Here is a 13,858-nt window from a genome sequence, read left to right as displayed (position 1 = left end):
GACAAGAACAATTCAAACATAAGCCCATCTGCTCTGCCCTCTGGCCCCGCTCTCCCCCTTACCGTGCAGGGCGTACCTGCACTTTACATCGACCTAACCTCCGTCGGCAGGAACACCCGCTCAGCCACGAAGAGCAGTGTTCTCCCAGCACCAACGAGACAGCGCCTTAAACATAACCTTCCTTCTTGATGGGGCCACGATGACGCTCAGACGTGGCTTGTGTGACCTGTCAGTAAGACGTCATTTCGCGTACAGCCTTGCGTCTCAAGAACTTATGCTACTGTGCTGTGACCTCTAACGGGAGGAACAGTTGCTGGAGCTCGCTGAGATGTTCTTCCGGGTTATAATCCTCAAATCTGGCTCAAATAAAATTCTCCGCTTCTTTCTGAGATCAACTGACTAATTTTCGTCGACATCACCAACTGAAGTCACGGTCTGAGGTTCTGTCTGCCGCTCATCTGCATCCTGAGCATCTAGACCCTGCCCCGGGAGCTCTCCCTCGTGGTGCCTCTCCCTCGCCAGTGTTCACGGTGTTCTGTGTGAGTTTGTCTCTGGTGGGGACTGTTGTACAGAAATCCCTTGGACCCCAGGTTGAAGATGTGTTTATCTTCAAGGTATCTTTGAATTTGTTTGTGCCATGATGGCCCCAAAATTTTAAGAGTACAGACCTACTTCCTATGTTAAATTCTTGGCTTGGGATTTCCAAACTATATGGGTAGTAAAAATATCCCATAAAAGATTTTTCTGACAACAAAGACTACTGTATAACACAGGAAACTGTATTCAATATCTTGTAATAACCTATAATGGAGAAGAATCTCAGAAAGAATATATAAACATATTCTTTAAAAAATATATACAGTCTTTTTTTTTTTTTTTAGGTAAGAAGTGGATTGATTAATTTTGGGGTTGTGTTCGGTTTTTGTTGCTGCGCACGGTCTTTCTCTAGTTGCGGCGAGCGGGGCCTACTCTTCGTTGCGGCGTGCGGGCTTCTCATTGTGGTGGCTTCTCTTGTTGCGGAGCACGGGCTCTAGGCACGTGGGCTTCAGTAGCTTTGGCGTGCAGGCTCAGTAGCTGTGGCTCACGGGCTCTAGAGCGCAGGCTCAGTCGTTGTGGCGCACGGGCTCAGCTGCTCCGTGCCATGTGGGATCTTCCTGGACCAGGGCTCAAACCCGTGTCCCCTGCATTGGCAGGCGGGTTCTTAACCACCGTGCCACCAGGGAAGTCCCTATATATATTCTTAAGAAAAAAACCTGCCTGGACTCTTGACACATCTTTGGACCGTGGGCAAAGAACTGGGCAGCCCTTTGAGAATTCCAGCTCTACTCAGGTTCTTGGTGGTGGATCCAAGCCTAGTCAGGTCCACAGCCACGCGTCCTACATCCACACACGGCACTAAACCAGAGCCTCCAGACTCCAGGTCTCATTCCACCCTGGGCCGCTCAGACCATTCTGGCTTCTGGGGTCTCTTCATTTTTGTCAGCTGGGAGTTCTCTTTCATTCTTCTGAACTGAGCCACTCTTTCGTCTGTTTATCATAGGAACAGGGCCCTGTGGGCCTGTCTGCCGTGCTGCTGGAACCGCCTCCTAAACAAACGTTGAGCACATTCACTCTTTTCCGTCTCCTCCAACGACTACCTCAGTGCCAGCTACTGGTCTTCTTCACGCTCGCTCCTCTGCAGGGGTCTCCTAACTGGTCACCTCACATCCATTCCTGTCCATTCTTCCCCTGTCCACTTCGTATGTAATACTGCAACCAGAGTTTAAAGGCAGAATTTTTAAAAATGTAAGTCACGTCAACTTTTTTTTTTGTCTCAAATCTTCTACTGACAGATGACCGAGAATTCTACTCCTAGGTACACACCAAGAGAAATGAAAACATATGTTCACACAAAAACTTGTACATGAATGTTTATAATAACATTCTTCAAATAGCTGAAAGGTGGAGACAACTCAAATGTCCCCCACCCTATGAATGGCACACAGAATGCAGTATATCCACGTAACGAAACAGTATCCGGCCACGAAAAGAATAAAGTACTGACGCACGCCACAACACAGATGAATCTTGAAACACGCCGCTGAGGGAAAAGGAGCCAGTCACAGAAGACACCTACTGAGTCCATTTGGATGAAATCTCCAGAAGCACGCAACTTGACAGAAACAAAAGTAGATGAGTGGTTGCTTAGGCCTCGGGGGCAGGGGAGACGGGGTGGGCGACAGCTAAAGGCTACGGGGTTTCTTTTTAAGGTGATGAAAATGCTCTAAAAATTGACTGTGGGGATGGCTGCGTTGAACTGGTGAATTACATGCTGTGTGAAGCACATCTCTGCAAAGCGGTTCAAAAAACTCTCACCATGGTTCTCGGCACATAAACCCACAAACCTCCTTGCTGGGGGTGAGACTGCATCACGGAGCCCTGCCTGCGCCGCGGGCCTCACCGCAGACGGCTCTGTCCCTCACTCTCTACACTCCAGCCACCATGTCTCCTTCCAGCTTCTCCGAAGGATCGAGCACCGTCCCCCTCCTTGGTGTCTCTGCGGTGGCTGTCTGCTCTGCCTGGAACGCCCGCCCCTCCCCCTCACCTGGCTGTGATTTGCCCTGCAGTTCTCACTCGGGCATCACACCCCGAGGGTGACTTTCTCTGACCCCACCCCCCCACCCGAGAAGGCGAATCTACAGTAGGCGGACCTTCTGTAAAGCACCACGCACAGCATCTATCACAAGTGCAATTACCCTCATTCCTCTTCACTAGCGTATACACTTCGCAGCGGCTCAGACCACACTCATCAGCTCATGGCTGTGCGGTCCTTTGGGTCTGGTCACAGTACTTGGCAACAGCAGGTGCTCAGCAAATTCTGGAAGGAATAAACGCTGCTACAGATCAAGTGACTGAGTCCAACAGCTCTTATCTAATACCCTCCCAGCTATTATCTTGTGCCAGCTATTTATTTTTATTATCATAATAATTATTATTTATATCTAACGAATATCTATACCTATTTTGTGCCATCCCTAAAGTGCACTCATCTTGATATACCACATTCATATTACAATTCATTAATATCTCTGACCTAATTCTTTTATTCTTACATTTGCTGCTCCTTGAGGAAATACATCCTAGTTCTATAAAACATGTGGCACACGGCTGGTACTCAATAAATATCTGTGGCTTGAATAAAACTTCTAAAACAAAAATCACAATCTGTAACAGGTTATCGATCACAGGTTATAAAATTCCCAGAAGACAGTAATCGTTTCTCTAGATTTCTCTAAATAATGGTTCATGCAACTAAGTATTTAATAATGCAGTTTGATAAAGAACCTGGTTTACGCATCCTTCCCGGGACCATGATCTTGATGATGAACTTGACTCATTTCACTTGTCTCAGCTCAGGAGGAGTTTTTAAAGGGAGTTTTTTTCCCCAGCTAATGAAAGATTGCTTTCGCATTTAGTTTCTAGATGAAACTAACAGTATCTAAGTAACGTCTGAGCTATGAAATACATAGACATTAAATACTGAAGATTGATTTATTAAAACTTTCCTGGCTGTAAGCCTATTAAAAGATGACAACTGTTAGCTCTGCAATCTCTTAGCCCAGAAAATGGAATTTCTTCAAGTTTTACGTAAGGAAATGAAAAAAGAAAGGGAGGAAAGGAAGAAAAACACTCTTTTTCAACTTAATATCTTCCTTCTGTTTCTTCTCAAGATGCATGTCTTAGAGCTATCTTTATAATAAACGAACGTCTAAAAAGTTTAACTCATTGTACCTTGTAGCTGAAACGACACGCTGCCTTGTTGCACACATAGACACTCGGAAATATACACCTCCTTCCTTTGGATATTCAAAATAAAATGAAGTCAAAGTGAAATCTAAATTTTGGTAAGATTTGACCTCTTTTTCTAGTCTCAAAAAAGGGATAATTATGGCTTCAGTCTTTTTGTCGATCTGAAACTCCCAAATGGAATGCATTCTATTTTTACCACTCCTTCTAGTGGAAGAAAATGGCCTGCTCTCCTTGGTCACACCTTCCATGGTCACGCTCAGAAGGTTCTCTTAGCTGCTGCCTTAGGTCTCTCTGAGGTCCGCTCGCGGCTGCTCCCACCACCCCTCCGAGGAGCCTGCAGAACAGCTGGCCACCGTCCCTCTACAGTATCACCATGTACCGTCCACTTCCAATTCATCAAAACTGCACATCCTAGCTCCGTTTCTCTGAGCCTTTTATCATACCACTGCTCTTCTCTGCTGCCAGCAGTCGTCGTGGGCCACCAGAGCCAAACCAAAGACGCTTCTCTCTGCCCGGCTGCTCCGTCACAAAAGGGGGAAACAGTGCCTGACAGCCATCTCTCTCGTAAGACAAACAGAAAGAAGAAATGCCCACAGATCCATAACAGAAGAAGTACCTACGTTAAATAATCAGAAAGAATTAAGATCGCCACCAAAAATCTCCCAGAGGCAAAAGAGAAAACCCAAGCTGTAACATGAAGACTCGTTTTCACAGAAGCACGTGCGGCTGGGGAAAACACTTCACGCCCACCCCGCTACCTACTACCTCAAGGCAGAACCCCACAAGTGACATCAGTCGTAACACACCTCCTCCTCTCCCTGGCTTCCACAGAGGAGTCCGTTCCAGGAGTGGAGAGCAGAGCGGCAGCTGCAACCCCATTGGCAGTGCTAGGTGGGGGGCGATTCGTGATCACACAGAGCGGGGTGCCGCAAGAGACACCGTCTACTGTTCTCTCCGCTGCGGAGTCAGCCTGGGATTTGTAAGGAGGCCTGAAATCAAAAGGACACAAGCAGAAAGAGCACGGTCAGGCACGCACACGACAACGCAGTGGCAGAGCAGAGCTTCGAGGTGGGTTTACCCAGAGCATCTGCTCGCTCAGCATTTGTCTGGGGTTGGTCTGCTTTCTTCATTCTGAGCTCTTAAATCTTAGAACAGTGATTACGCTTTCCGTCTGATATCTTCTGCCCAAGCAGTTATGTTTTACGGAAAATATTTTTTACTTGAGATTAGAAAAAAATTGGTTTTGATTAGCTATGGCACAAGGCAAGATAGTGACACATGCGAGAGAGCTCTGAATGAGTCCTGAGCACCATCTGGTCTCCACACACACACAACAGACACTGAAGTCACTTACGATCACGTCACTGCCCTTCAGTCCCGGGCAGTGAGTGCCTGCGGTGGCCTCACAGCGGACGGCCGTCCTCCTGGATCACCCAGACACACTCGACAGACACTCCGCAACCTCACCTAGCTTAGCAACTGCTCTCTTTCCACGGAACCAAACGCCTGATTGTCCGTATTCGTAACTGCAGACAGGAGAGACTGAAACCAAAACTAACAGGATTCTACACGCAACCTTAACTACAGACTTTCCAACAGCAAGCTGTACAATTACATTCATTACATGAAAACAAGACCTTTGTTTCTTAACAAAGAGTTGAGATCAACCATTGGCTTTCCACCCAAAAGCTATCATTTGTGATGTCACAGCTTGTTGCTGGGGTAACAGAGATCCAAAATTGATACTCACAAAGATGGAGAAAGAAATGAAAATAATGAATGCTAGAAATCTGGTTTTTGCACCTACTTAGAATACCAGAATGCTTCTAAGTAGCTATAAGCTCATTTTCAAATAATCACATTATCATAATAAGCTTGAAAGAATTAATCAGATCATAAAACCTAAATATGTATGGTACCTAGATGCCAGTATAAAATGAGAACAGTTTTGAAGTGTATCTAAAAATACAAGCCACTTCTCCAGAAGCAATTAATAGCTCAGAAAAAAGGTGAAATTTCACATTCGTTTTTTAATTCAAAAAATGAAGGCAAATAATTCCTCAGACTTACAAGATGTATGAGCCTATAGGAAGCACTAATAAAATCAGCCAGGAACAAAGCTATAAACTCGTTACACTTATCGAAACCTTACATGGAATTCCTTTTAGCTTAATAACACGCTTGGGTCTCTGCAATTTTCTTGCGCTGGAGAAATGCCAAGGATTTTATGTGTCAAATTACAGAGCAGGATTCTTACTATTATCGTGAAATATATAATTTTACAAGGAGGTTGTTAGGATCCGAACAGAGGAAGCTCCAGAGCAGGGATCGGAGGCTCTGGAACCACCTGGGGCTGAGTGTAACCTCTCCGATCTCTCCCTGTAAAATGGGGATAATGCTGCCTTGAAGTGCAGGGATCTTGTGATGATTAAATCAAATGTCTGTGGAACACTCAGTATAGTACCCACAATAAAAGATAAACTCAGTGGAAAGAAAATAGTGAAAAAGAAAAGAGCCCCCAAACGCACAAATCTAGGCTCCAATCCTGCCGTGGTTGTTCCCTCCTGGCCGAGCGACCTCGGGCAGATCATTACATTTTTGGTCTCAGCTTCCTCATCCATAAAATGAGGATAATGTTCCATACACCGGAGGGCTCTTTAGGACCATATGTAACACAGCCAGCTGCCTCACCCATGTTCACGTTCCTTTCCCTCCTTACTAACAGGACCCTATCATTCAAGGCATCAATGCGCCTAGCTAAAAATCCACACTTTTCAAAGTCTCCCGGGTCGCTAGAGGTGGCCAGGGAGACACGAGCAGAAGATCAGTGCGTCCGGGGAAATTCTCAGTTCAGAGGCATTCCCTCTTCGCATACTTCCCCCTTTCCTCCTCCTCCCTGCCTAGAATACAGCCATGATGGCTAGAACGCTGGCAGCTATTTTGGACCATTAGGCAACCCATGGAAATGGAAGCCACGATCTAAACATTGTGAAGCGGAAAGACAGAAGGAACACAGACCCTTTGGTGGCTCTGGAGCTATGTGCCAGCACTGCCTATTTCTGGACTGTCTTAACTGAGAGAAAAAAATAAACCTTTAAAATAAACCTAGTCAGTATATTTGGATACACTGTTATGTGTGAGTAAAGCAAGTCCTGATGTAATACTGTACGTACGAGCCCCATGCCTGGCACACGCTGGGGTTCAACAAAGGGTGGCCATTACCATTCTTTCCCAGGCCTCGTTCTGAATTAATCAGTAGCCTCTCTGTGCTTCAGTGTCTCCATCTGTGGGGCTAACGTTAACCATGCCTGTGCAAAATGGATTGTTATGGGGCCTAGTAAATGTATAAATAATCATACAGCACTGTTAGAAGCAGTCCATCATAAGCCACCCCACCTGGCCAAACAAATGAGCCCCACTTTTGTCAGGAAAAGAAACCCAGCGACCAGTCAGGCACCAGTCGGGTACCACCACCAGCCGTGTCCTTGCTGCTACACTGGCCTCGACGACATTTTTCATTTTCTTTGTGTCAGCTGTAGAAACAAGACCCAGTGGAGGAGCCCCTGTGCTGCACCCAAAGGAAAATATCTCTGACCACATTCACAACCACAGCTGAAGTTCTGCCCCAGGTTCACATGACACTCTGCCCGTGCCACCCCTCGGATGAGCTAGAAACCAAGAAGGTGTCAGCCGGCAACAGAGTGGAGACAAACACACATCTCCTCCTTCCCGCAGCGGGTGCCGCAAAAACACTCACTGCTGGAAATTCTCAGAAGGGGGCTGTAGGAGGCTTCCGGGACAAGAATTAGCGTCCCTTTCGATTTGGGTTGAATGCCATCTTCCAAAAAGAGTAAACAGAAGAGATCCCTCCTGATACTTCCTGGGAAATTAGCATAAATGACATGTGGGCTGTTTGTAACACGCGATTTAGCACAATAGCCAGGCCCTTACGTTGTAACCCAGCTGGGAGAGCTACCAGGAGGCAAGGCCTAAGCCTGCCCTACGGTTACCTGACGAGCAGCTGCTGCCTGGCCGACACAGGTCAGAGCAAAAGCGTCCTCACTGACGCAGGGACACTCTCCAGGAGTCCGGAGTCTCCTGGCTGGAGCCTCCAGATGTGACTCCAGCGGCCCCCAGCAGCCTTACCTGCGTGGTGCACAGATGCAGCAGTGTCTGCACTGAGTGGAGCGGGGGAGCAGGCGGCGGGCTGCCACCTGCCGCCCCCAGAGCTGGAGGAACCAATGGTAATGAGTGAGGCAGCCGGAGGTGGGTTGTGATTGGCTGAGAGGTAGGGGCTTGAGGGGCCACTACGTCCACCACAGGACGCACTGCAAAACAGCACACGGTCACTTCCTTCAGGACACGCTGCTCGCCCCCCCCGCCCAGCACCACCTCCCCACCCAGACTACGCGCTTAAAGGAGGTGGATGGAGAGAGGGCACGACAGCTGGGAAGCGGAGGGGCCCAGCCCAGCTCGAGCGGGGCCCCAGGCAGCACGCAGGCCTCTGACCATCACCCCACAGAGGGAAGGCGCGGGGAGGAGGAGAGATGAAGAGCAACAGGAAGGAGGGAGCGGAGCGCACGGGTGGAGTGGGGCTGGGGGAGGGGAAGACGGGCGGCAGAGGCAGCGCGCTGGAAAGAAGAACTCCAACACCCCCGACAAAGTCACGCAACCCCAGCTGCTTCCCAGAGACAGAAGCAACACTGCGAAAGCTAAAGTGAGCCTGAGAATCTGCAGAGGGTTTGGAGCAGGGACTCAGGATTAAAGAGCAGAGAAGAGGACAGAGGCCAAAACGCCTTGGGAGGATTTCAAGGCTAGGTCTAGCAAGTAATACTGTACAGGCAACAGAGGACAGCTTTCCCCTGTCTCAGCTGAAGACAGGTAGGAACCATCTCAACTGCGGCAAAAAATTATTTGGATTAGAATTTTTTAAAAAAACTTCTTGACTATAATAGTAATGAAACACTTGAGGCGGGGGTGACCCAAAAAAGCCAGGAAGACTTCTTCGACAAAAGATGCATTTTACTGGGCTGTTATAAAAGGAATTTCTGCCTAAAAAATAAGGAGACTGAAAATGGAAAGTTTCTGAGGTCTGGCATAGTCCAAGAATGACAAATGTCTATCCACACTTTCTGTCTGAAACAGTGATTGTATATGATTCTTTCCTTGTGAAAGATCATAAAATAAGATTTGTAAAATAAAAAAGTGCTTTAGGGTTACAGAAGAAAAGCTTTGGAAGTCCAAGGTATAGAGCAAGCTGTAGAAATTTTCTCAAACATGCTCACATAATTAAGCACGCTTCCCACCCTAAAGAGGAGTGTCCCCTCTCCTCTGTTCACCATGATTATGCCAAACGACATCTATGAAACCAAACACTACTCACTCCATCCATCTGCTGATGACTTGGATCCAGAAAGCCACCAACCCTACCACAAAATAACACCAGGCCTGAACATTAAAGATGAAGATGAAGATGCCACCTTCATGGTTCCTAAGTTCTAGAACATTCTTTTCTTAGAGAAGTTTTCTTGGTCCTGGTTTCAGCTTGGATCCAGCTATAAGGAGTAATAAGTTATCTATTCAGACTAAGGCCTCACCCTCAAAGACAAACAGGCAACAGCCTCATTAAAGCCAAAAACACTGAGGCTGTAGGACGAAGCTTCAGTGGCATCAATGAATTGTACTTGCTCCCTTTCAAAGTTGAGCCCTCTCTTACAGGACGTATCTGCAGAACTGAAGGGCGTTAAAAGGTGACAGTGGCTGTTTGATTTATGGCACAGTCCCCACATTCCAACATTAACTGGTTGACGAGATTATTCCTATCAAGTGAAAACAGGTTTTGATCCCAAACACACAGTCTGTGGCCAAAGCCTGTGCCTAGGGTAGCCAAGAATCACCTAAAAACCTACTGATGAAAGCTGTGGCGTGATGAGGCAGTTGGAGGGGTTTGGTTGAGAGAGTACAAGTGAAGAAAGAATTCAGAGGAAGCAATGAGAATCAGATTCCTCCACATCAGCAGCGAAGTTCAAATGGAAATATTAATTGAGTGTGTCTTATAGCTTAATGGCTCTGGCAAAGGTGCCTTGCTTGCTGGCTGGTACATGGCAAAGAAGATAACTGCAGAAAGGGGTATACAGGTGAGAAAAGGGGAAGGAAACCCAGGTACCTTCTCTGCACCAGACTTGCGAGTTTCATATCTTGATGGATCTGAGGGCCATTAAAGTCATAAAAAAAAAAAAACAACTCAAGTCCCTAAATTAACAGGCTTCAATATGAAATTTTTTTTAATGCAATTAACATCTGTCCCCATCCTGCCCCCGCTACACCCTACAGGCCCCTCCCTCCCTCCCCCCAAAGCGTGACTTGAGCTGAGGAAGGAGAGCTGGCTACCGGGCAAGGGCGACTTAAATTCAGTCCTGCTCAGAGTCTACCCAAAGTCATATCTGGCTGAAGATTTTACAGGACTGAAAGGATGGAGTATATATTCAGATCTGTCTGTGGGGAGAACTTGGAATTAGCTTACTCTGATTCAGTTAGGGAAAGAAATTAACTTTGATTTAAAATTACTTAAGATGTCACTCCCAAAAAATCTAAAAGCAATTCAGTTCTTGATTCGTTTCTGTCGTGCTAACTGGGTATAAAAAGGCATGCAATTTACTGCCCATCTGCCCACGGCCAGAGTGAAGGAAACCACCTCCCAGCCTTGGAGCCTGGTACCTTTTCAGGTAGGTTGTCACGTAGGTGGAAGGGGCGGCCATCTGCAGAGATTCGCTCCCCTCCGCTCCGTCCCTCCGCAGCTGGCGGGCGGGGGGGCCACTCCGCACCAGGTGAGCAGCCGACTCTCTGTGGATGCAGGACGGACACAAAACAAAACACTGGCCCCGCCCTCTGTCCAGGGCACGGCATAAACTGGGAGGTGGGGGGCCGGGCAGGCGGAGCGCATGTGGCTGCAGAGACAGCAACAGGGCCCTTTTCAAGAGATAGGTGTTCATACACCTGTCTCCCCGCACAGACGGGGGACTGGTTAAGGCTTCGTGTCTGCCTCCTTTTAGCAACTTCAAAGCCAACCCATCTCAGTAGGTACCAACTGCTTGTGGTGCGGATCTGGAGCCCTTTCATAAGGAGGGGTCACTTCGTTCCTCAGTTAGAAAGCCTGGCAGGGCTGCTCAAAGTAAGCAGAGGCAGGACGGGGGAGGCAGAGAGGACGTGCGTGCAAGTGAAGGAGCCTCCTCAGCTTCCTACACGGGCGACGGCCAGGAGCGGCCCTGGCACCTCTTCCTAACCACAGCTGGTAACCCGGGGAGGTCCCCCAGGGCAGTCCTTCCGAAGCTTTAACGCGCCTTTCAACCACCGAGGGGACTTTGTGCAAGCGCCCATCTACTTCAGCAGGTCTGGGCGGGACTGAGACTCTGCATTGCTAACGGGCTTCCAGTGGCCCCGGTGCTGCTGGCTGGAGGACCACACCTTGAGAAGCAGGGCTCTAGCCCAGGCTCTGCTCTGAGATGCAGCGATACCTCAACATTCCCATATTCATTTTAACTGATGAGGAAGACTTTACTTACAAATTAGAAGTTGATCAGTTCAATTAAATAACCACATTTTTAGTGTTCCCCAGGGGACAGGCCCTGTCCTGGCACGAGGAGCGCCTGAGCCTCCGGTGGACACAGACCCCATGTGCACAGAGCCAGCTGTGGACTAAAGCGAACCCACACGGGAGAGTCGAGCTGACGGCCCAGCACCGGCAAGGCGCGGGCGGAGGGCTAGGGCTCCGGGGTGGGAGGGCGGCCGTGGGGCCCCGGTGCGGAGTACCTGTTCTCCTTCTCCTCCAGGTCGCTGGCGGCGCTCAGCCTCCGCGGCCCCAGTGCGCTGAAAGAGCTTCTGCTTTCTCGCTCCTGTAAAATCAAAACAAGGAACGCACAGGGAAGGCAGAGTTCTGACACAGTGTAAAACATTTTGGGTAAAAAAGCAGAACTTAATATACCTATATAATCTTACTTCCAGATTCAATACCAATTCCAGTTTGAGTGGTATTAAAAAGGTTAGCATTCAAAGGCTCATTCCCAACTCTCCTCCATTAAAAACCAACATGTAGGGAAATAGTTCTCATGGAAAAGTCAGGGCCATCGAATAGGAAAGAGCAGCACCAGTCACACCAAGCAGCAGCCCTGCAGAGACAGGGAGCTTCTGAAAGGCCACAGACAGCAACTGCGCTCTCAAGTTCTTTTCCTCGAAATGCAGCCTCAGGTACAAATGGGCCCCAGAGCTAATCCAGCCCACACACCTCGGGCCCGAGTGTCTCCGGAAACCCAGGACCGAGTGAGGGGTCTGTGGTTAAAGGAGACCCAGCCCCAGAGAGGTGCACCAAGCGAGCCCCGTGAACTCTGGAACCCAGAGTGAAGACACAGAAACGTGCTCCTTCTGGATGAACAGTAGATGAGAAGGCAGCCGGATCATACATCAATTAATGAAACAATGAGACGCTAAAATTTGTTTTTCTAAGTGCTACTCTGCCTGGGCCTCATCAGGACTGAGAGCCCGAGCGAGGGACTCTGCTTCTAAACGTAAAAAGAATAAATACTGTTACCGGTTCAGAGGGACCTATCAGGACTGAGAGCCCAAGCGAGGAGCTCTGCTTCTAAACGTAAAAGGAATAAATACTGTTACCGGTTCAGAGGGACCTATCAGGACTGAGAGCCCAAGCGAGGAGCTCTGCTTCTAAACGTAAAAGGAATAAATACTGTTACCGGTTCAGAGGGACCTATCAGGACTGAGAGCCCAAGCGAGGAGCTCTGCTTCTAAACGTAAAAGGAATAAATACTGTTACCGGTTCAGAGGGACGTATCAGGACTGAGAGCCCAAGCGAGGAGCTCTGCTTCTAAACGTAAAAGGAATAAATACTGTTACCGGTTCAGAGGGACCTATCAGGACTGAGAGCCCAAGCGAGGAGCTCTGCTTCTAAACGTAAAAGGAATAAATACTGTTACCGGTTCAGAGGGACCTATCAGGACTGAGAGCCCAAGCGAGGAGCTCTGCTTCTAAACGTAAAAGGAATAAATACTGTTACCGGTTCAGAGGGACGTATCAGGACTGAGAGCCCAAGCGAGGAGCTCTGCTTCTAAACGTAAAAGGAATAAATACTGTTACCGGTTCAGAGGGACCTATCAGGACTGAGAGCCCAAGCGAGGAGCTCTGCTTCTAAACGTAAAAGGAATAAATACTGTTACCGGTTCAGAGGGACCTATCAGGACTGAGAGCCCAAGCGAGGAGCTCTGCTTCTAAACGTAAAAGGAATAAATACTGTTACCGGTTCAGAGGGACCTATCAGGACTGAGAGCCCAAGCGAGGGACTCTGCTTCTAAACGTAAAAGGAATAAATACTGTTACCGGTTCAGAGGGACCTATCAGGACTGAGAGCCCAAGCGAGGAGCTCTGCTTCTAAACGTAAAAGGAATAAATACTGTTACCGGTTCAGAGGGACCTTTTAGGCCGTATCCAAATCTTCATGCTTCTGACCCACTTTTTTGCCCCAGGTAAGGAGGGTAAGGAAGAATGAGCAGAAGGTATATGCCAAAAGGAAAAGGGGTCTCTTTCTTTCTTGGCCAAGCAAGTAATAGCAAGCAAAGAGCTACATGATTAATCAACGTGCCTGTCTCCTTTTAAAGACTCTGTACTTCCAGAATCAAATTAGGGACTAGAAAATGTTTTCCTTTGTTCCCGAGGTTGCACTGTCACAGAGGGAAACTGCACCTTTTCTCTGGTGTCCAGCACAGTGGAGATGCGGGGGCTGGAGGCCGAGCGGTGGATGGACGCGCCCCGGTCCCGCAGGGCCTCCCTGGACCTGGCCGCCTCGCCCAGCACGTTCTGGCTGCCGGTCTTCCTGAGGCCCAGCCTCCACGAAGACGGAGACTCATCTCTGGGCTCTTCCGGCTTGTTGAAAAGGCCGGAGAACTACGAGGGACGAAGCAAAGGAAAGGAAGGTCCTGTTGGGTCTTTCCGTCCCCAGCTGAGCTCCGTGGGGCGATGTGGGGCGGAGCAGGGAGAAGCACGCGGCAGGCCAGGCACGCGCAGG

General features: G+C 48.5%; 1 protein-coding gene across 19 annotated transcripts in view; it reads right to left on the bottom strand.

Annotated features, from left to right (window-relative positions):
• Positions 1-13,858, bottom strand: part of PPP1R12B (protein phosphatase 1 regulatory subunit 12B) — a 214,414-nt gene that overhangs the window by 122,662 nt on the left and 77,894 nt on the right. For 15 of the 19 annotated variants that reach the window (XM_032653804.1, XM_032653803.1, XM_032653808.1 and 12 more), the window contains 4 exons: positions 13,537-13,737; positions 11,599-11,681; positions 10,507-10,632; positions 4,596-4,778 (listed from right to left, as the gene is read on the bottom strand). In XM_032653804.1, coding sequence (XP_032509695.1) covers positions 4,596-4,778; positions 10,507-10,632; positions 11,599-11,681; positions 13,537-13,737 — 593 coding nt within the window. Of the gene's footprint in view, positions 1-4,595; positions 4,779-7,935; positions 8,118-9,955; positions 9,997-10,506; positions 11,575-11,598; positions 11,682-13,536; positions 13,738-13,858 lie in introns of those variants that run through there. The other 4 variants (XM_032653876.1, XM_032653869.1, XM_032653884.1 and 1 more) reach the window with 4 other exon arrangements.

The sequence above is a fragment of the Phocoena sinus genome, chromosome 1 (genome assembly GCF_008692025.1).
Source record: "Phocoena sinus isolate mPhoSin1 chromosome 1, mPhoSin1.pri, whole genome shotgun sequence".
NCBI lineage: Eukaryota > Metazoa > Chordata > Mammalia > Artiodactyla > Phocoenidae > Phocoena > Phocoena sinus.
The sequence above is the reverse complement of the archived record's forward strand: the minus strand, read 5'-3'. Positions and strand labels throughout refer to the sequence as shown.